Raw genomic sequence first — 23,966 nt, forward strand, 5'->3', positions numbered from 1 at the left:
GTCGTGCTTCACCCTTTCTCTCATAAGCACATCCAAACCATAAGCAAATCCTATCAGCAATACTCAGAATACGATGGCTTCTTACTGCCTCTCTTACTACCCACCTGGTCTAAGCCACCATTCTCTCTGGCTTCAATTACTGCATCAACCTAACAGGTCTCCCTGCTTCCATCCTTGCCCTTACAGTCAACTCTGAACACAGAAGCCATAGTGATCCTTTAAAAATCTTAAGCCAGATCCCCTCATTCCTCTGCTCAAAACCCTCCAACCACCTCCCTTCTCACTCACAGTAAAAGCAAAAGTCCTTACCCGGGCCCATTAGCTCTCTGACCTTGTCTCACCCTCCTTCCCTCTGGGTGCTCAAATCTACTGGCCTCCTTGCTGTTCCTCCCTTGCTGTTCCTCTAACAAGACTGAAGGGTTCTGGGCTTTTGCCCTTGCTTGGTATGCTCTTTCCCTAGACAGCTGCATGGCGGTCCCCGACACCTTCAGTTTTGCTTGAGTCTTTTCCATGGCACCAGTCCTTATTTTAAAACTGCACCTGTTCCTTCCTTGGTGCTTCCTATCCCCCTTTGCTACTTTATTTTTATTCTCAGTAACTGTTGCCATCTGACTCCAGATACATTAACTTTCACAAATTCCGTTTGTTCACTCTCACATCCCCCAGTGCTTAGAACACAGCCTGGCCATAGAAGGCACTCAATATACGCATGCTATATGAATGCCGAATATGCAAATTCTTAAATCTATAATAGGTAAGGCTAAGAAGTTTGGGACTATAAAGCCCAACTTATTTCCACAATGGGAAATACAATTTCCCTTTTGATAAAGAACTGTGAGAATCCTTTGTTTTCCAGAGTAAGTAACACAATTTATATAACATGCCAAAAATTCCTTATCACTTCACATCCTCTCTCCAATGCCTTTCCTGTATTCTGTAAAATATTAACTTACTATCATCAAAAAATCTTTGATTTCCCTCTGGTACTGCTACCATAATATTGCAAAGGCAAACTGAACTCACCAAAAATGGTATGGAAACAAATAATGAAGAAATGTAATAAAGTATGTTAACAACCAAACAAATTCATCTCTATTTCAAATCAAATTGTACTGGCACAGTGAGAACCCCGGTCCAAGTTTAACTTTATTATCACTATAGTCCTTAATGAGCTAACATCTTTCTTACTAAACTCCTTTTAAACTAAAAAAGAGTTCATATAGGACTCCTGCATATAACCATGAAAACTAAGCCTGAGAGAAATCAGTTCAGGCTACAAATCTAATTGATAAAACTCTTAGAGAGCACTACATGTTTGGCTAGATAACAGACGCAGGGATACTGAAGTAAGGGAGATGAGACCAAATCTCGCTCAGCCTTTGCTAGCTTTCTGACCTTGCACAAGTCAGCCTCTCGGTGCCTCAGTTTCCTTATCTGTATAATGGAAATGGTACCTGATAGGGTCGCTTCAAGGATTAAAGCTACCAGGTATTTAAAGCAATGGCACCGTGTCTGACATAAAATAAGCACTGAAAATAGCTATTACTAGAACATAAAAATAATCCCCACACCACTCATATTACAGCTCTTTAAGAGGCTCCTGGGTACCACCGTCATTTCTTAAAGATTGAGAAGTGCTACTATTCAATGGCATATTTTTACCTTATTATGTTCTGAAGCCAATTCCGAATATCGTGGAACGTTATAAAAAACAGATGTTTTTTTCTTGAGGTACTGTTGGGAAAACCTCAGAGAGAAAGATCTGCTTTTTAGCACTGCAAGCCAATTAAGGGAGGAAGTTTGCGATTACCCGAGCCCTCAAGTGGAAGGTGTGCAAATCCTGCCTTTTAACACGGGCACCCCGGAGCCATGTGCCATTCTGGAGAGCTCACTCACACCCCAACAGCTTGTCCCGGCGCCTGAACTGTGCGCTCCTCCAAGCACACGCCGCGAAAGCACCGTCTCGCCCCGGCCGAGCAGCTGGACCTGCGGCGGGGCTGCCGCGCTCATCCCCCGATTAACCGCGAGCCAGGGCTGCCCGCGCTGCCCAGGGGTTCCCCGGACCACAGCCCTAACCCGCAAGCGCAAACGAGAACCCTCGCAGGCCTCTTCCCGGCCCTCGTGAACACACAGACCGCGAAGAAGCCATCACGGACCCGCGATCGCTTCCTCGGCCCGGCTCCCTCCAGTCGCCGCGGAAGGTGCGGGAAGCCCGGGCACCCTCGCCCCTCAGGGCCCCGGCCAGGCCTACTGGACCTCCAGTGCTACAGGGATGGTGCAGGAGGTATCAAGTGGCTCTATCCCAGGCGCTGCCCACAGGCCCCGGGCCAGGTACCTGCGACTCGAACGAGCTGCACCGACAGCAGCAACTTCCCGGCGGCGGTGACGGGCGGAGGGGAGGGGCCAGACAGGGGCATTCGGAGTCCCGGCTGGGCCAGAGCGGTCTCGCGCTGCAGCCCCCGGCGCGCCCCCTGCAGGTGGGCGGTCCTCACGGTGGCTCGGGCTGCTCTGAGTCAGAGACTCCGGGAAAGCCTGCTCTGAATTAGGCAAAGCATCAAAACTGTGGCTTCAGAAGGGAAAGACAGCCTAGAAGAGGTTTATCCGATCTGAATCCGGGAGCATTTTGCACTTTTAACGTCCTATTCTAAATTCACATCCCATCCTCCCATCCCCTTAGCTAAATGGGGGCTTCAAAGGCAAGGGCAGTTTCATTAGGTGCTATAAGCATCAATTAATAGTTGCTGGCTACTAGGTAGGTCTTCTATAGACCCCAAATTGACATATTAGGAATAGCCACTAATGATTGGCTGCGCTATTTCTAAGATATATCTCTGCATTTTTATTTTTCAAAAGCAGTTTGAATCTTTTCTTTTCTTTTTTTTTTTCTTTTTTTTAGACAGAGTCTCACTCTGTCTCCCAGGCTGGAGTGCAGTTGCTCAACCTCGGCTCACTGCAAACTCCAACTCCGCCTTCCGGGTTCAAGCGATTCGCAGCTTGAATCCTTCCATCCTACTTTGTAGGGTTCCTTGACTTATTGCAACATGTACAGCCAAGACTAACTAAAACTGTGGTGGGACATTTATATCCTGGAAACATTCTTTCATGCAAAACTAGTTTTTTCTTTTTTTCAGTTTACCAACTCCAGTCCTACAGCCAAGACAACTCTCACTGCACAGTGACCGTCCTCTGAATTCTAGCACCCTCATCTAACCAAGCCACCCTCTATGGCAAACTTGTCCAACCCCTGGCCCACACCTGCAGGCTGCATGCAGCCAAGACAGTTTAGAATGCAGCCCAAAACAAATTTATAAACTCTCTAAACATTATGAGGTTTTGTTTTTGCAATTTTTTTTAGCTCATCAACAATTGCTGGTGTTAGTGTATTTTATGTGTGGCCCAAGACAATTCTTCTTCCAATGTGGCCCAGGGAAGCCAAAAGATTGGACACCCCTGCTCTAGGGTATCTCATGGTTCATTCATTCAAGGACCATCTACACCATCTAATAATTTGTTCTTGAAAATGTCATGTAAAGGTTTAGGGCTATTGTCATATTAGAGGAAATCACTATTACGTTTCTTTCATGTCAGAATTATAAGATCTGGCCGTGCACGGTGGCTCACACCTGTAATCCCAGCACTTTGGAATGCTGGGGTGGACAGATCACTTGAGGTCAGGAGTTCCAGACCAGCCTGACCAACATGGTGAAACCTTGGCTCTACTAAAAATACAAAAATTAGCCAGGCACGGTGTTACACACCTGTAATCCCAGCTACTCAGGAGGCTGAGGCACAAGAATCCTTGAACCCCAAAAGGCAGAGGTCACAATGAGCCGAGATCTCACCACTGCACTCCAGCCCGGGTGACAGAACAAGACTTCATCTCAAAAAAAAAAGTTATAAGATCTTAGGGCATTTCACATTTTATTGTGCTATGACTAATCAGCAATATTACTTGTTAAATTGATGACATTTATTAATCAGTTTGTTATTGATGTCCTCCTTGTGGTTGTGTATCGAGTTTATAATATCTTCACTGATGCCTATAAACTATGTCAAATTAGCAAGGACATTAAAGCTTTTCCCAATGTATTAATAAGATTTACTCTTCATTAGTTGACTCATCCAACAATCTGAGAGCCTCTCCATTACTTCTATTCAAATTTATCTCTTCCTCTTCATGAATTACTGCTTTTGATTGATACGAAAAAATGTAGGGATGGTGAAGACAGCTTTTTTCTCTGATGGGATTAAAGTGAACTGCATGCTGCACATATTCTATGACTCCTTCATGTTACCACACCTGGGCACTTTGACACGGTGGCTGTTAGGAGCTGATATGGTTTGGCTGTGTCCCTGCCCAAAATCTTATCTTGAATTATAATAATACCCATATGTCAAGGGCAGGACCAGGTGGAGATAATTGAATCATGGGGGGCAATTTCCCCTATGCTGTTCTCATGAGAGCGAGTGAGTTCTCATGAGATCTGATAGTTTTATAAGGGGCTTCTCCTTTTGCTCAGCACTCATTCTGTCTCCTACCACCCTGTCAAGAAGTGCCTTCTGCCATGATTGTAAGTTTCCTAAGGCTGCCCCAGCCATGCAGAATTGTGATTCAACTGTGAGTCAATTACACCTTTTTTCTTATAGATTACTCAGTCTTAGGTATTTCTTCATAGCAGTGTGAGAACAGACTAATACAGGAGCGTTCATAGAAGCCATTCCTACTCTCCAGCAATAACTTAATGCTGCATGGAAGTGACCACGAACCACATGAACATGTCGCATTAAATGCAAACCGAAGTACCCCCAACTGCATTTCTGCTTAGCTGGATCCCAAAAATGCCTGTAGTCACTTCAGTGTTAGCCAGTAGAAGAATACTCGGGAAGTCTGAGTAGAAAGAGAGAAATCTTAATCAATTGTAGGTAAAGTATTTTAATTTTGCAAGCTTTACAAAAACGTATAACCATGTCAACACTGCTTCCCAGGGTCTTGGAAGGGGCCTGAACAAGGGAGGGCTGTATATTGGTTTCCTATTGTCATTGTAACAAATTACCCTAAATTTAATAATTTAAAACAAGAATTATCTTACAGTTCAAGAGGTGAGAAGTCCAAAATCAGTTTCACTGAGCTAAACTCAAAGTGCGGGAAGTGCTTTCCTTCTGGAGATTCTCAGGAGAGTTGGTTGCCATGCCTTCTCCAGCTCCTAGAGGCCACTTACATCCCCTGACTCATGGCTCCTTTTTCCATCCTCAAAGCTAGCAGTGTAGCATCTTTTCTCCCCTCTGACTTCTGCTTCTGGCCTTGCATTTCCTCTGTGACTCTCCTGTCTCCTTATAAGGACCCTTGTGATTATATTGGGCATGCTTGGAAAATCCAGAATAATCTCCCTATCTCAAGATCTTTCACCTAATCACATTTGCAAAGCTCTTTTTACCGTGCAAAGCAACATATTCATAGATTCTGGGGATTAGGATTAGGATGTGGACATCTTTGAGGAACTGTTATCCAGCCTACCACAAGAGCCCTGAAGCTTAACCTTTACACTCTTCAGGTAAGTCTGCCTCTTCTTCCTCATTACTAAAATCTATTTGGTCCTGAGTTTTGATTGTGAGAGTTCCAATGGCGGGGGAATACCTGTAATTACAACCGAGATAAGTGTCATGAAGGGAAAGAGAAAGGATTCCTTGAGGGCAAACAATATGGGAGCTAATTTAGATAGAAGGGCAACAATGTCTTTGAATAAGTGATATTTAATCTAAGATGCAAAGCATGAGGAATTAATTATGTAATGAACAAGGGAATTATTCTAGACAGAGGAGACGGTATGTTTGGCCTTCGAATGGTGATGGCAGAAAGCTATCACCTTCTGTGGCAGTATCTCTACCCCTGAATCCTTAGCACCACCACAGTGACTGGCACATCAGACGTGTTCAGGAATATTAGCTTAGTAGTTTTCAACCTGGCAGCATGTTACAATCATGCAGCAGCTTAAAAAATAACAGTGCCGGCCAGGCGCGGCATCTCACACCTGTAATCCCAGCACTTTGTGAGGCCGAGGCGGGTGGATCATGAGATCAGGAGTTCAAGACCAGCCTGGCCAAGATGGTGAAACCCCATCTCTACTAAAGATACGAACAGTAGCCGGGCGTGGTGGTGGGTGCCTGTAATCCCAGCTACTTGGGAGGCTGAGGCAGAGACTTGCTTGAACTTGGGAGCCAGAAGTTACCGTGAGCCGAGATCATGCCACTGCACTTCAGCCTGGGCCACAGAGCGAGACACTGTCTAAAAAAGAAAAAAAAAAACAGTGCCAGGGCCCTAGCCAAGATCAAGTTAGAATCATCTGGAAGCACGGCCCAGGCATCTGCATTTTTAAAAGCTGCTCAGGGAACTCTAATGTGTAGCCAGGATTGAGTTGAGAATCACTGTATTAGATACAATTGAGTGAATGAATGAATAAGTGAAAGGAAATATTTGCTTTGGGTAGGGTTTTCATTTAGAAAGTTTTCTTATTAGGGATAAGAAGGGTTTTGGCTATATTCGTTATATAAATTCCTATCCAGTCTTAAAAAATGCAGACAGACTTTCAAAAATATTATACTTGAATGCTCACCAGAAGAGACTGAAAGTGATCTAGCAACTATCCCAACGTAACTAGTTGTCTCTGTAGAGAGGTGATATGGTCAGAATGGGGAGGTGTTTGAAAAAAATACACCACACCTACGAAGTAAGTGTTTTGAGCTCTACTTTCCTGTTCCAGGGGGCATTTGGTTTCTGTAGTACTGAGGAATGACCATGAGAGGGAGATATGCTCCTGACAGGTGTTGCTTCCATGAGTCTCCCACCTCTCAAGCCCGGCTAGCACGAATCAGGTGTTCTCCACAACACTGTGGGTTCTGAGACATAACAATGGAATGAGTAAGTACAGGAGATGAGACAAGTAGCACATATTTATCTACACCAAAGTTAGGGTCATTTCAGTTCCCCAACAATTTTTAACATTTAAACAACCAGAAAAAAAATGAAGTGTGTGCCGGACATATTTAAGAAACTGTTCGAGAAAAAAATTTGAAGCCCAGGAGAATAATATTTTCCTAGAGCAACTGGCACAACTAAAAAATATTCAAACAAAACATTCAGAAAGGGATCTCTTTTCTCAATTGCAAAGTAAACATCTTAGATGTCCTTGGGTTTCTGAAGTTACTAAGATAACAGTTGGACTCTTGGAAAGAAAAAAAAAGATCTCAGCTCCTTGCCATAACATCCATTTGTCATTTCTCTTTCCACTTACCTACACATGCCAGAACCACACAGGTTGTCACACACACACACACACACACACACACACACGGCAAAATATGATGGGATGTACATTTAGGCAAGTTACCTAACGTATGTACTATACACCTTCTAGCCCTGCCGCATTGGGAATTAAGTTTCCAACACATGCTTTTTGAGGAACATATTCAAATGATAGCAACTGGTTTGATAAATTTGCTTAGAAGCAGGCAAGGAAAAGTAACAGAAGATAACACCAGAAAAGCTCACGGTCCAGGCTCATCTTACCTTTCCTCCAGTTCCTTCCTGGCCCTAGTTTCCTTTCTAATCTTGTAATATTTCAGCTCCTTTGAGACCAGGATAGTTCATGGCTTGTTAAGTCTGGGCAAAGGTAAAGTTAAGGGTTCATGCAGGTCCCAAAAGTCTCTGGGATATCCATTCAGTTCAGACAATGAGGAGAGTTGAGGATTCCAGCAATCTGTGTTGTTAAAAGATTCACTTCAACCCCAGAATGGAACTTAGCTTACCCCAGGGACTTAAACTGAACTGAAATCTTAGGCTTAGAAGGATCTTAACTTTTACATTAGCCTAAAACAAACTCCTGGCAATCATTCAAACAGAAGCAAAGCACATCTCCTTCTCAGTCTTGAAACATATGCCAGAAACTATATTAGACTTTGCCTCAATTCTGCTCTCCTCCTCTCAAAACACTGATCCTGCGGTTTCATTTCCACTTTTACAAAATTGTGATGCCAATGTCAGGGTAAAGCCTGAGGCTATCCTACTCTGACTTTTGAGGATATAGTCATACTCTGACAACTATTTTCTGCAAATACAGCTGAACGAACATATCTTTTGGACATACACTCCTGCCTTATTCCATTCAGGCTGCTATAATAAAATACCACAGACTGGATAACTTAAAAAGAATAGAAATCTATTTCTCACAGCTCTGGAGGCTGAGAAGTCCAAGATCAAGGCACCAGCAGATTCTGTGTCTGGTGAAGGCTTCTCTCTGCTTCCAAGGTGGCGCCTTCTTGCTGTGTCCTCATGTGGCAGAAGTTGAAAGTGCAAAATGCACTAGGGTGTTCCCATCAACCTCCTTTATAAGAGCACTAATCCATTCATGAGGGAGGGGCCTCTTAACTTAGTCATTTTCCCAAATGGGGAAATGGGTACCTTTTAGTACCATCACTTTGGGGTTTAAGCTCCAACATATAAATTTTGGAGGGACACATAACGTTGAAACTATAGCAACTCGTGACCAGCAAGAAAGGAAACTTTTGTCATTTTTATAAGAAAAACAAATAGGTAGATAAGTAATACAAATTGCTCTTAGCCTATGATTTATTTTAAGACAAATAGAATGAGAAAAGACTGTTAACAATGACTTCAAATTATTTTATTTTATTATTATTATTTTTTGAGATGGAGTCTTGCTCTGTCACCCAGGCTGGAGTGCAGTGGCGTGATCTCGGCTCACTGCAAGCTCCACCTACCAGGTTCACACCATTCTCCTGCCTCAGCCTCCCGAGTAGCTGGGACTACAGGTGAGTTCCATCATGCCTGGCTAATTAAAAAAAAAAAATTTATAGAGACAGAGTCTCCCTGTGTTGCCCAGGCTGGTCTTGAACTCCTGGGCTCAAGTAGTCCTCCTGCCTTGGTCTCCCAAAGTGCTGGAATTACAGGCGTGAGCCACCATGCCTGGCCTGATTTTTATTTTTCAAAGACCTGAAAAATGAATTTTATTTGTTTATCTGGCAGGTCACAAGAGACATTAACAAAATAAATGGAGTGAGTTGCTTTTTGTGTTTTTGTTTTGTTAGTCACCCAACAGGATTTTTTAAGTCCCAGGTAACAGTTTGCAATAGGGTAGTAAGGTTTTAGGATTTTTCTATAGTGAATTCACTGCCTAAGATTTCCTCATCCTATCTTCATTGTGAACCCCCAGACTGCATGTCTGTCACCTGTTTTAATTTTGACAAAGAAAACGGGAAGACAGAGGAAGTTAAAAAAAGGAGGGGGATTTAAAAAATCTATGAATCTATGACACAAACAACCCATAGTTAATTGCAAAAGAGTAACTAATACTTATATTACATGATTAATAAAAATCCAGTTACCTGTCAAAATGTTAGGTTTAACCACTATGACTTGTATCCAGTCAATAATTAAAAATAAACCCTAATTTATAATCTTACTCTTTTCTTCCTTAATATGGTGCTATGCAAGTCATGGTAGTGGAATCACTTTCTCTTTGTGCATAAGTGGGGCACTTGTTGGCAATGTGCCTCTGGAGAGCATGATGCTCCACCAGCTATTGTGAGGCAACATTCAGGTATCAATTCAATAGCTGATTTTGGAATGGAATTTGCCCTCAGGTAGTTGACTTTTACAAATACTTAAGAAGTTTAATAACTGTCATTTCACTTGTTTTACTCAGCATTTTTGTTTTGTAGAAAATCAAATTCTGAACTTCCCCTGATGAGGACCCAAATACAGTAGTAGATTTCCATCTTCTCTTCCTCTGCACACTAGAAACCATGACAAACGGGATCTCCCCAGAAATTCTGCCAGGACCAGTTTCCAGTGAGGATAAGAGCATGCATGCCCACAGCAAAGCCAACTCAGAGGATGAGTTTCAGCCTGCTGCTCTGAGTGCCTCTGCCCAGACAACTGCTGCAACTCGGAACCCATCAAATACATATGAGCTCGTGTGGACAGATGGAAAACCCATTAGGAAGTACAGCCAACTGTGTGTTCCCACATTTCTGGGAAAGAAACCACATTTGGTGCAGGAGCAGTGCAAAAACACTAAGGTCAGCACCTTTAAATCAACAGAATGTCTAACCTCTTTCAAGCTATCACACAGGTAAAGCTATCTGGTTAGCTAAAGACTTTGCCCTACAGAAAAATACACGGGCTAGGGCTAGACCAAAGACCCAAGCCCACCAATGACATCATGTACTTTTCTGTAGCTGTCTAATTTTTCTTAAAATTGTGATACAAACAACTTACTTCATAAGAATACAACTGTTAGCTATTATAAAGTAACTTATGAGCAAAATATAATTGGACCTCAATAAAGTGCGGAGAAAGTACAATTACAAAGCTTAAAAGCCATCTTGTAAGAAATCGTTGGTTAGCCATACTTTTTTTAAGTTAACTCAGCACGTCTTTTTTTGTGTGACAGAAAAGCATACCTACTTTTTTGACATTTTTTTTGGACTATGGGTGACAGGAAGGAGACCACCCCGTGAAGGAGAGAACTCTCCCCTGTCTTCCACAGTCCTGCGTCCACACAAGCCACTCCGCTCATGGGCCACTGAATACGCAGTGCAGGACAAGGGACAGCTAAAACAGCAGCTGAGAAAGTAGACTTCCTCTGTTACTGAGTTTTCTTTTGTAGTTTTCCTTTGCCTGGTATTTTAGAATCATTTTGCCACTGTTTTGCCACCAAAGGTTGGCACCTACTTGTTTTTTCCACAAATTAGGATCACCAAGCTCTTCTCAAATTTACTTTGAGGGTAACCTAAAGGTAATTTCTAACTGAAATGTTTAATGTAAAATTTGCTTAAATGTCCATATGGGGGGATGCGTGCAAGCTGTATGCTGACCACATGCTGATGTAAACTGAGACCTAGTTCTGGGGAGGATGTTAGCTCATATATATACATGGGATTTTAGAGTTATGAGCCAGGAATCATGGATGAAAACCAATATATATGTATCATAACACCACCGGCCACTGATGGGGACAGTCCTTTAGTCCCTTCATGTTGAGTGCTAACACATACTTGTGAAGGCAAGTAAGCCAGCCCTTCATACTTTTATCTCCCCATTCTAGACAACCAATGTTCTAATTAGTTGTTCTACTTCTCTATTACTAAACGTTTACTGTAAACTATCAGGCCGCCCCTGGTTTTCAAACACAGACCCCTTACATCAAAAGAATATCCAGGCCAGGCATGGTGGCTCACGCCTGTAATTCCAGCACTTTGGGAGGCAGAGGTAGAAGGATCACTTGAACCTCACTTGAGACCAGCCTAGGCAACATAGCAAGAACTTGTCGCTACAGAAAAATAATTTTTTAAAAACGATATTCAATTCAAAAGATACTGCCTTATTACTAGAATCCCATGTAGTCATTAATAATTAGTCCAGTCCATCATTGTGTATGAATGTCTCCCAGAGTAAAGTCACTCAGGTTTGCAGGTTTCCTCTCAATCTTGTCAGGTGCCAAAAACAGGAGTGGTCTTGGCAACTAGCCTCACTCTTTGAGGCATCTAGAATAACTGAGCCAAGACATCATGCCATCTTTTGCTCTGAGACTCTTTTGAGGTGTTAATGTAATATTGAATTTCTTTCCATTCATAACCATTTTTTTCTTTACTCTCAGCTACTTTTTCTCCTTCTCTCCATTAATACTCAAACTTTTTCACCTTTGGAAGGGACACTAGAATTGCCACTGTGCTGGTCTGGATTGTGGGCAGCAGTACTAGTCTAGCAAGTAGCTCCTCCTCAGTCCACTGCCATTCAGATGGGGTAAGGTTACACAGGTGCAGAACTAGTGAGCTAGTTTTGCCACCAGAGAACATAGCTGCATTCACTCTTGATCCCAATTTCTTAGATGGGGTGAAGGCACAACCCACCCCCATTATCCCCTTAGGAATTCAGATACAAAGTTTAAAAATGTAGTTACAGCTTCTTGCTTAGAAATCATCCTTGCTTCCAGCACTTGTAGTTGTAGTCCTGGTCCTAGGATCATCGCATCAGGTGGAGCAGAGAAAAAAAAATTGAGGTTATTTGGGGAAGAAAGGGAAAATTATAGTCATTATACCACTGTACTCCTCCCTTGGCAAGAATTGCATAGTCATATCAGCATCCTCCCCAATCCCCCTTCCTCAGATCAACCAAAACCAAAACAAAAACAAAAACAAAACAAAACAAAACAAAAAAACAGAAAAATCTAGTGGGGACACTCCTTTAATCCCATTCGTGTTGAGTGTGAGCACCTACCTGTGAAGGCGTGCAAGCCAGCCCTTCATACTTTATCTCCCTGTTCTAGACAACCAATGTTTTATACTTATTCTACTTCTCTATTACTAAACTATTACTCTAAGGAGGTATCTCTCTGCCCATCATTGGATATTATGGCTTATACATTGTTCCTTGGTCTGAAGAAATGACAGTTGTCTGTACACATCCACGCAAGTCTTCAGTTCCTGTTTTTTTATGGTACTCTGAGCATTTTCATCTTCCACTAAGGAAGCAAAACCCAGTCCAGAGTCAGTGTCTAATTCCTGTCAAGACCAATGTGTAGTCCCCAGGGCTACCAGCATCAGTCTCACTTGCCAGCTCTGGTCAGGGCCTTCCCACCAGGCAATCTGCCCCATAGCCACTGGCAGTTTCTGTCTCTCTTGCTGACAAACAGGACAGTTCTTATTGGCATTCTGTGTCTGCAAAGACGCAAAAGGAACATGTTTAGATTCATGCCATCTCTGCACTGCTGCAGTATTCCTATATCCACTCTCTTCATGGACCAGGTGGCGACCACAAGGGCGGACACGGAGATGCTGCTTGTCTATTCCAGTCACCTTCCCAGCCTGGGGAGGAAGTTCTTCTGATGGGCATTGACTTATTCTCCTTTAATGCACCCCTCACATTTCTATAGGGCTATGCCCCATATGGACATTCCTTTAATAGCCCAGATTTCCATCGTCCTCTTGCCTGAGTGTATGGCCAGGCCTTTGGTCACTGCCCATGAATCAGTAAAAACCCAAATATGGGGGCTTCTACTACTGTTCAGTTCTTCCATTACTGTAAGAAAAACAGCACACAGTTCAGCCCACTGAGCTAATCTGTTTTTACCTTCTTTGATCAAAGCAGCAGCCTTCCAAACAGGAGGATGTTGCCCATTCACTTTGGAAATGCTTTCTGTAAATAGAGCAGCTCCTTGTTGGTCAATCAAGAGCTGTTCACAGTGCCCTCTCCAAGTGTCTATAGAAACCAGCAGCACCTCACAGTTTGCATCAGTCCTGGGGGTAAAGAGGCTCCCTGCTCGTGAGTATCTCCTTCTTGCATTCCCCAGGTGGCATGATCCCCTAGAAACCATTTCCATTTTATTGTGGAACTCTTCTGGGCACTGTCACTCCCTGTAGCATGTTTCTCTGCTGTCAGCCCTTCAATCAAAGCCTACACATGCTTCCCTCCATAGGGCCCAAAGGGGCTCGGTGGGGCCTGACCACAATTTAATCACCTCTAATAGTTATTCTCATTATGATTTGTGTGAAATTTTCAAACTCAGTTGTGTTTGCCTGTGGGCAAATTGCTTATGCCAGTTATTTTAGGAGTATAAACAGCAGCAAAATCTCATATGAATGTCTAGAAGTGGAAAGAAGTGGTGGTGGATATGGACATGGCAGGAGAAAATGTGGCTGCCTGGGGATCATTTTTGCAGGAATATGAGGAGTGGACAAAGGCATAGGCTGGTAATTGGCAAAGCCATGTCACACCCCTTAGGATTAGCAGTCACTGAAGGATATCAACAGTCACCTACCTGATAAAGCCACGAACCAGCTGACGGCTTCTCCAGTGCTGGGGCGGCTGTGCCGGTGGCAGGGACTGCTGCAGAGTGAGGTCCTTACCTCCTGGAGTGATGAGGGGGTCTCACTCGCCGTCTTCTCCCAGCACCTGCAGCTGGGGAGCTCACTCCGGCAGCTGAAGTTCTGACTTTTTACACAATGATCAAGTGTTTTGATCCAGAAGTGATTTAAACTCCTAAATTCCTAGATAAAACTAGGCCCAGTAATCCCCAAAAAAGGCTAATAGCTCCTTCTTCTCTCACATAACTACTAAGAAATGTATCATTTTACAAAATAAGTTTGGAATTTTGTTTGAATTTTTGTTTTGTTTATCAGGTGCTACCCTAGTTCCTTTATTCTTCATGTTATATTTATATACTGTGGAATGCATGTCATCGATTGTATTTTTCTTCTCATATTCTGACACTGATGATAGTCTCAATGTTTGGAAAAAAAATTAAATAAAATGCTTCTGTTTTTGTCCATCTTCAAAGGATAAACTGCTCTACATATATTGTAGAGATGCTGCATTAAGATATGCATATATTTCTGATCCATCCCGCCTCTTAGATTTATCTCCTAACTACTCCCTTAACCTAAAACTTTGCTAGCACAGAGCAAGTTTACTCATTTTTTCTGCAACACCACATTTATTCTCCCATCTGTAACTATCCTTCCCTTTCTCTAGGGTGCCCCACCTTTGCCCACATGGCTCTACTCTTTCTTCAAAGTCCCTCTTCCCCTTGGGGCTTTCCTGATGGCCCCGACGTCCTTTGACATGCAGGTCCACACTATGCTGTTGCTGTTGCTGTTGTTTTTATAGATATTGGGTCTCACTATGTTACCCAGGCTGGTCTTGAACTACTGGGCTCAAGTGATCCTCCCACCTTGGCCTCCCAAAATGCTGGGGTTACGGGAGTGAGCCACCATGCCCGGCCCACATAGCACACGCCTGACACCAACCACGTGTTGTCTGGGATTACTCACTCTCTTATATATGGAGTTGAAACTTGAAATTGTCAACATAAAACTATTTTTGGCCTACAAGGACAGCAGTTATATATGGTTCAATTTATGTGTCTTCTTACCCCAAATACAATTCGTTGCGTTCTTGTTTTCTCTGATAGCCTTTTCCATTGTGTAGGTGTTTGCTATTAAAAAGAGATAGAGCTTGACTACTCTTAAATTGGCAAAATCGTAGATAAACTTCCATTTTAATCTGAAGAGGATCCTAGTCCATTAATACATTTACTAGGATGATTTGAGATGTTGGTGAGTCTCTGCTAAAATATCCTACTACAGCCTAAAATTTAAATATAAAAACTTCCAGTACTAGGAGTTACAGCTATAGGCATATGTTTAAAAATATTATAGAATTTTAATAGATTCTATATTTCAAAAAGATTATTCACAGAATTTTAATCAACAAATTTATATTCACTAGAATTATTTTGTATTTATTATATAATTAGGTATACAACCCAGTTAGACATTAGAATATTGTACTTTTTCTAATTACACTATACAGATTCCTCTGATTATCTCCCTTATTGTGGTCTTAATTCTATACATAATTACATTAATTACCATGAGAGAAATGAAGCTAGATAAGGAAAAACGTTGTGAGAAAGTACACATATTTTTAAAGCTAAGAGACTTATAAGGTATCTGATATCAGGTGCAGGGCCTAATAAAGCAATAGCTTTCTAAATTAAAACATTCCAAATAGCATGTTAATTATTGAACTGCCTTCAGTACTCTAAGGACAGAATACAATTATAACAATGGTCAAGCAGAGAAAGGGACAGCCTTTTACTTTGAGTACATCCATATTGGTAGGCTCAGACTTATGTGAGGAAACAAATCAGTATTTCATCACCTCCTTGCTCTAGTACTGTGTGGATAGATTAGAGAACCCAGGTTTCTTTTTCAGTGATTCCATTTCTTAGAGCCATATTTTCCTCCGTTGAAGAGTCACATCTTTAGAAATTGATCCAAAATACATTTATGATATTTTATGAGGCTTTCATTTATGTAAATTCAGAACACATAAAAGACTTCATGAAGCCATATAAAGATCTACTTTAGAGAAAAATAGAATGAGCTTCATATGAGTTGATTTGGATTTGCCACTTGTCATTTATGAGACATTAAAAACAAACTCTATACTGTCATGATGAAGTGCAAAAATAAAATAAAAACTAACTCTATAACTTGGTTCCTTTTTTTTTTCTAATCTTGAGATTTCCATAGAGTGCTGTGGTATAATATCTTGATGAATACAGTCTATCTTAATGCCAAAAAAACGGGAAGAGGTCAAATTTCCTCCACTGATGGTCGGTAGCCCACCTGAATCCCCAAGTTCTTTCACTGTCTTGAGATAGCCTCCAAGGATATTCTAAAATATGAGAGTTTTATCAGAGATCTTCTTCCTTTATGTTCCCAAAAATGCAGTCATCTTTAGCTATCTTAATCTTGCTTTTTGTTGATAGAAGACTAGAATAGTCTTTCTGCTGTGAAGTAAACAGAGAGGTCAGAAATGTAAATGAAAGAAAATCATTTCCATAACAATAACAAAGTCACAGAGGTTAAAGCAGTACTGAAAGGGCAACAGAAAGCTTACATTTGTATAAGCAATGGTTATTTTAAACAGTCTTATTCTGTAGAAGCTTTATTTTGGGGTGAGTGTAAATACACTCGTTAGGGCTGAGAAGAGCGCCGCCTACTGGTTTTAGGTGTCCTCTGCATCTTTTGGGGCCTGGGATGTCACTCAGGTAACATTTAACTCTACCTGTCTTGCCTCTTTTCCCTCTTAAAGCCATATGACTTTCAATTTTTAACTTTGCCCAAAATCTTTAGTGCACATTCCACACAAATACAAACTTTAAAAAAGAGGCTGGGCGGCCAGGCGCAGTGGCTCACGCCTGTAATCCCAACACTTTGGGAGGCCAAGGCGGGCAGATCACGATTTCAGGAGATCAAGACCATCCTTGCCAACATGGTGAAACCCTGTCTCTACTAAAATACAAAAAAATTAGCTGGGCATGGTGGCTGGCGCCTGTGGTCCCAGCTATTTGGGAGGCTGAGGCAGAGGAATCGCTTGAACCCTGGAGGCAGAGGCTTCAGTGAGCCGAGATTGTGCCACTGCACTTCAGCCTGGCAACAGAGTGAGACTCCGTCTAAAAAAAAAAAAAAAAAAAGAGGCCGGGTACAGTGGCTCATGCCTTTGGGAGGCTGAGGCGGTGGATCATTTGAGGCCAGGAGTTAGCGACCAGCCTGGCCAGCATGGTGAAACCCCGTCTCTACCAAAACTACAAAAACTAGCCGGACGTGGTGGTGCACACCTGTAATCCCAGCTACTCAGGAGGCTGAGGCAGGAGGATCGCTTGAACCTGGGAGGTGGAGGTTGCAATGAGCTGAGATGGAACCACTGCACTCCAGCCTGGGCAAGGGAGCGAGACTCTGTCTCATTAAAAGAAAAAAAAGTATTACGTTTATTTTAAAACATTTTAGAGGTTAGGGTTACCACAAATCTTTAATGAGTAATTTGCCTTCAGTACTTACGATATCTCAAAGACGGGGTTATGGAAAGTGGAAAGTGAAAAAAAAAAATGTGGAGCCCCTCAGTGGGCAGATGGGCTACAATTTTTTTTCTACAAGGGATTTGTTTTGATAGAGGGGCCTCACTGCTGAGTGGTTAAAGCAGCAAACTAATTTTATTTGTTAAACAACAAATAAAGACTGCTTGGGTTCAAATACTGGCTCTGATATGAACTGACTGTGTGACCTTGAGCAAGTGACTTAACCTTTCTGTGTTTCAGTTCTCTATGCAGTAAGCCAAGGATAACAACAGTGCTTTGGTTGTTTATTGGGATTAAATCAGTTATACATAAAAAGTAATCATAGCCGTTCATGGCTCAGGATAAGGTCTATACAACGGGTTGCAAAATAAATTAAAACTCAATACAGTTGGACACAAGGTCTCTTTCCGACCTGCTGGTCCTACTCACAGCATGAGATGGGTTGGCCTGTATTAGAGTTACCACTCATCTGAGAGGACAACTGAACTGATCACAGTTGTGCTAAGTGTTATCTGTTGTCCTAGGACAGTGGCTCTCAAACTTGAACATGCATCAGATTTGTCTGGTAGGTGTGTTAAAGAGATTGCTGCGGACTTCCCCCAGAGCTGCTGATCCAGTAAGTTTGGGGCCTGAGAATTTGAATTTCTAATAAGATCCACGTGATACAGATGCTGTTGGTCCAGGGACCACACACTGAGAACTGGTGTTCTAGGATAATGGTTCCAGCTCTGATTATATAATAGGACCACTTGGGGAGCTTTTAAAAATTCCATTGCCCAGGACCCTCAGACCAATTAAATCCAAATTTCTGAGGGTGGGGCTCAAGCTTTAGTTTTTAGAGCTCCCCAGGTGATTCCAATGTGCAGCCAAAGTTGAGAACCACAGCTCCATGCTGTCGACATGCTGCTAAAATGGGTGCATTAAAATGATGATGTGATTACCATCTACATTTTACAGATAAAGAAATGGAAGTGCAGTGTCAGAGTCCCTAATGCCATTAGGTTTCGGATCTGCCTAATGACACATAACCAGTAAGCAGTGGAGTTCCTATCTCGTCTCTCTGTCCAACCAGCCAGAAATGCTGTGATTATGAAGGAGAATGCTTTTATGCATTTATGCTAGTTTATTATTCCCTGACTGTATTCATTCAAGAAAGGACTTTATATACTTACATATTTATAAATACTGTACATATATACTAAGGATGTTTACCTACACACCAGTCTCTGTGACAGGTGCTGGATCAAGAAGAAATCCCATTCAAATGCTACTTAGAAGTCACTTTTCTTTCATTCACCTACACTAGGATTTGGACTTAGAAAGGAAGAGTTAGCAAGGGCACAGTTAGTTAAGGGCATGGTTCCAGGGTCAGACTGCCTGCTTCTTTCCATCATTGACTGCTGTGCAACCTTGGGCAGGTCACATAACCTCTCTGTGCCCTAATTTCCTCGACTTATTTATAGGGCTGTGAAGGAATGTGTTAATTCACATAAAAGTGCTTAGAATACTGCCTGGCAATAATGAGTGCTCAAAAATGTCATTGATTGTGATTTTTTCTATTATTATCTGCACAGCAGATCTAAATGCTTAAAAAAGTATTTTGTAAACTTAAAAGTTGCTTTATACAGAGTATACTGCAGAAAACTATGAGATCAAAATATACTAGATATATAACATATACAAACTAGAAAGAGAGTTGCCTCCAAAAAATGCATGGGGTGTACAAAAAAATTACCAAATAATTTTGTGTTTCTCTTGGAAATCTTCTATGTAAAAATTCTTGGTAGTGCTATGGGGTGCTACAATAAAAATACTATACTTCTGTGATGGCCATCCAATTGGCCCAATCTACAAAGAGGAGCTTCTGAGAAACATAATTCTGACTTATTATTGAAAGTGGGATGACTTTGGTTAAAGAGGAAAAAAGATCAGATTTATCAAAATTATAACGTTATCAATTACATAATTTTACTCACAGACCTGGCTTTGTTGAATGTGGTATTTTTTACTTTTGCTTTGTTCCGGAACTTCAATCTGCTAAATAGATTAGTGAAATGTCAGTCAGCTCAGCCCAGAGAAGCAAGCACACAAACAATCTATTTAACTAGCACACTTTTCCTTCCACGATAATCCTCTGAATGGTCCCAAAGGCTGCCGGTCAGCAGGTACACCTGCTTGTCATCTGTGCATTCCTCTTTCATTTGTCAGGGTCTAAATGTTACAGAAATAGAGTGCCCAAAAGTTAAGTAAAACTTAATGTTTCACATTAGTGGTTGCCTATGGATTTTGTGATGGAAGAAAGCTTTTAAAAGAACAACACACGAAATGAAATGTCCTTCTAAATCCTGAAATAATTCTTGGGGTTGCAATCCATATGCTGACTCAAAGCCCAGCAGGGCTTTGGTTAATCAAAAGCCACCATTAATCAAACGAAGAGCCAAAGCGAAGTTCAAGACACTTGAATATACCTCATGTACATAAGGTAAATCCAATATACCAGAAACAGATGGTGCAATCTTGGGATAATTGAGGAGAATTTTAGGAAGGAACCGTTTAACTACTTAATGGAGGTGTGGGCAGGGCAGGATTACATCGAACGCATGAAGGGATGTTGGGGCCCCCAGGGCCTAGCAATGAGGGGGATTTCCAGAGGATTCTTATCACCTCTAGGCCTGAAGGGGCGAGGGAGCAGCTGTGGCTGGAACCAGAGAGTAGCTGTAGCTATAAGGAGGAGAGATTGCCTGACGGGAGCTGTATCCCTCAGTAGAGGGACATTCCAACCACAGAGACCCAGCAGGTTCCAACGTGGAGAAATAAACACCCCACTCTCACTTTTCTCCCACCCTCCAATCTCCTGCTGGTTTCCCAATGAGTTATCCAGGGATGTCCAATCTTTTGGCTTTCCTGGACCACACTGGAAGAAGAGAATTGTCTTGGTCCCCACGTAACATAGCTAATGAGCTTTTTAAAAATCACAAAAAAAAACCTCAGTGTTTTAAGAAAGTTTATGAATTTGCATTAGGCCACATTCAGACATGTCCTGGGCTGCATGCAGCCCACAGGCTGTGGGTTAGACAAGCTTGAGTTATCCCATTGAGGGTAAGGTTGCAGTACACAGTCTCCCAGGGCACAGAGCAGAGTGGGAGTGAATCTGGAAAGGCAGAGTGCCTGGCACACCTAGTAAACACCACCTAGCCAGGCTTTTGGGGGGAAGAGTTATTAGACAATTCTTAATGGGAAAGAAAAGAACTGCTATTAAACAACTGTGCATTAGGTACATAACTTAAACAGGGTGCAGCATTTATTCACCCTACAATTGTCAACGTCTCTGTACTAATTGCCTTTCTCCTCCAACATATTAGCTCTTTGACCCTGGATCCTCAGGTTTAGCCATCACATGGTACACACAGGCATTCATAAATGACAGAATAAAAGAGTGACCTAATTGTTTATTATTGCTTACTTCTCATGAGAATATAGACTGAGACATTTCAAAATAAGTAGGCTAAATAACATGACACTGCAAAAAAGCATTACCTTTTAACTATAGTTAACTTTGTTGTAAAATCAATTGCTTTAAGGAGGTATGTATAAGACTTCCTTTAGGTTAGTATTCTTAATGGAAATGTTCACATATTTAAGCCGATTTCAATAATTTTTTATTTTATTTTATTTTATTTTGAGACAGAGTCTTGCTGTGTTGCCCAGGCTAGAGTGCAGTGGCACAATCTTGGCTCACTGCAACCTCCACCTCCTGGATTCAAGCGATTCTCCTGCCGCAGTCTCCCAAGTAGCTAGGACTACAGGTATGCATCACCATGCCCATCTAATTTTTGTATTTTTGGTAAAGACGGGGTTTCACCATGTTGGCCAGGCTGGTCTCAAACTCCTGACCTCAAGTGAGCCATCTGCCTCGGCCTCCCAAAGTGCTGGGATTACAGGCACGAGCCACCGTGCCCAGCCTTAGTATTTTTTAAAAAACCAGTTATGAAGTCTTGGTACATGAGAAATTAACACTCTGATGTCTTATGTGTTTTGCTACTATTATTATTATTTTACAGTGTTACATTAGGGTCCGTAAATAGTCTTGCAGCCATGAAATACAGAACTTGGAGGAAAATTCTCAGATTTTTTCTCTCCCCTAGTCTCCTTCCCCTCCTGCTCCCTATGTCAAAGTAAATAAAATAGAACCACTACAAATGTTAAGCAATTTCTGACATAATCAGTTTCCTTGACTTCTTGCAATAAGGCCTTCAATACTTTATATACTAGTGGGAATAAAGCTGGGGAAACAAACAAATCTTTTTTCATAATGCAGTATTCCTTATACTTTCTTTTTCATCAATAGAGTAGTTTCTGTTAATAACATAATCACTTATTCCTGCACAGTAATTTCCCCCTGGCTGTCTAAAACTGTGTCCTCCTGCTATGCTCATACCATTCTCCTGACTGCCATACACAGTTTTTCCATTTTCTATATTGGACCAGCTCTTCAAAAGGCTAACATTCCTCAGATATCAGAGACCACTGTCCTTGGTGTTTCTCCTCCTCACCATATAATAGAAACATGTTAAAAATTGCCAGTTGCCTTTTAAATAGTTTCACCTTGCCTAAAAGGAAAGAAGAATGAAGGGAAAAATACATCTGGTGATGGTAATTGAGGATGGAGTGAGAGGTGTAAGGTAATCAGGAATCAGAAAGCCATCTTGTTCTTTGCCATTTTTGAGGGAAACTAATTTTGAGATCAGATCTACTTTTAAGAAAAACAAAGGGAAAAATATACAAACTAGTTATAGATTGTTAGAAATATAAATTGTTTCTTGCCAGGCATGGTGGCTCACACCTGTAATCTCAGCACTTCGGGAGGCCAAGGCAGGCTGATTGCTTAAGCTCAGGAGTTTGAGACCAGCCTGGGCAACACAGCGAGACCCCTGTCTCTACAAAAAATACAAAAATTAGCCAGGCATGGTGGTGTGTGCCTATAGTACCAGATACCTAGGAGACTGCAGTGGGGAGGATGGCTTTAACTTGGGAGGCAGAGGTTGCAGTGAGCTCAGATTGCACCATTGCACTCCAGCCTGGGAGACAGAGCCTGTCTAAAAAAAAAAAAAAAAAAAAGTCTTTTTAAGTCAGAAAATTATTCACCAGCATACTCCTGATGTACATCTCATGTATCCAGATTACACTTCAATATGTAAAATAATAATGATGCACTTTCAGAAATTCCTTAGGAACACATCTATTGCATAAAATACATCTATTCTCTTTTCCTGGTGTCTTTTGGAATTCTCTAAATGGCAAATATTGTTGGTAATTTACTCCATTATCCATTCTGCCCTTCTTCCTTAGTAATTACACCCAGTTTTATTTGAATAGACAACACACCCTGCTAAAAGACCACATTTACCAGACTCCCTTGCAGCTAGGTGTGGGCCTGTGATGTGACTATCTCTTGGCCAATTGTCATAAGGGAAATTCTGAGTGAGACTTCTAAAACTTCTCCTTAAAGAAAAGAAGTGAGCCCTGCTTCATATTTTCCTCATACTTGCTGCCTAGAATGTGGATGTAATGATGGGTGTTCTGGCAGCCATTTTGGGGATGAGGTGAAGGCCACATACAGAAGATGGCACAACAGAAAGGTCTGTGTTGATATTATGGAGCCACCCCATCCAGCCCTAGACTTCCTACCTCTGGACTTCTTTTAGATGAGAGAGAAACAAACTTCATTGTGTCTAAGACACTTGTTTTGTCGTTTGTTTTCTATTATATGCAGCAAAACCTAACTCTAACTAATATACTTTATTTTTAAATAAAGCAATCCTTTATAATTCTGCTCTAATTAAGAGCAGCAAATATTAAGGAAATTGATTCAGGCTTTTGTACAGGAGCATAGCTTTAAGAAGAATGTTACACTTTTTTTTTCTTCCAGTTTATGGTTAATATTGCCTTTAAGGGCCAGGTACAGTGGCTCATGTCTGTAATCTCAGCACTTTGGGAAGCCAAGGTGGGAGGATCGCTTGAGTTCAGGAGCTCAAGACCAGCCTGGAAAACATAGGGAGACCTTATCTCTACAAAAAAAAAAAAAATTTAGCTGGGTGTGGTGGTACATGCCAGTGGTCCCAGCTACTTGGGAGAGTGAAGTAGGAGGATCACCTCAGTCTGGGAAGTTGAGGCTGCAGTGAGACATGATTGCACCACTGCACTCCAGCCTGGGTGACAGAGTGAGACCCTGCCTTTAAAAAAATTATATATATATATATATATATATATATAGTATTTATATATATATATTATTTATATATATATAGCATTTAAGAACTTAATATATTTTTATATTTAAGAACTTAATATATTATATATTTTATATATATATATATATATATATAGCATTTAAGAACTTAATATATTTTTGTTGTGGCTGTATGTTTACATTATTCTTTAGTGCATTTGCTTGACCCAAATTTTAATGATGTCTTCATAAACAGAGCACAAGTTTTATCTTTGAAAACATTACCTAAAGCTAAC

At 41.5% G+C, this 23,966-nt stretch overlaps 2 protein-coding genes across 4 annotated transcripts in view; both read right to left on the minus strand.

Moving 5' to 3' along the window:
- The window catches only part of ANKRD46 (ankyrin repeat domain 46), a 60,152-nt gene extending 57,741 nt beyond the window's left edge, over positions 1 to 2,411 (minus strand). For both annotated transcript variants that reach the window (XR_004026180.1, XM_003256063.1), the window contains exon 1: positions 2,336 to 2,411. The gene's annotated coding sequence lies outside the window, so the exon portion shown is untranslated. The remainder of the gene's footprint in view (positions 1 to 2,335) is intronic.
- Positions 2,412 to 15,296: 12,885 nt separating this feature from the next.
- Positions 15,297 to 23,966, minus strand: part of SNX31 (sorting nexin 31) — a 76,604-nt gene continuing 67,934 nt past the window's right edge. Inside the window, exons 13-14 of one of the 2 annotated variants that reach the window (XM_003256066.4) lie at positions 19,422 to 19,478; positions 15,297 to 16,373 (exon numbers count right to left, since the gene is read on the minus strand). In XM_003256066.4, coding sequence (XP_003256114.2) covers positions 16,278 to 16,373; positions 19,422 to 19,478 — 153 coding nt within the window. In that variant the 3' untranslated portion in view covers positions 15,297 to 16,277. The remainder of the gene's footprint in view (positions 16,374 to 19,421; positions 19,479 to 23,966) is intronic. The other variant, XM_030795138.1, reaches the window with a different exon arrangement.

Source organism: Nomascus leucogenys, chromosome 16 (assembly GCF_006542625.1).
Source record: "Nomascus leucogenys isolate Asia chromosome 16, Asia_NLE_v1, whole genome shotgun sequence".
NCBI lineage: Eukaryota > Metazoa > Chordata > Mammalia > Primates > Hylobatidae > Nomascus > Nomascus leucogenys.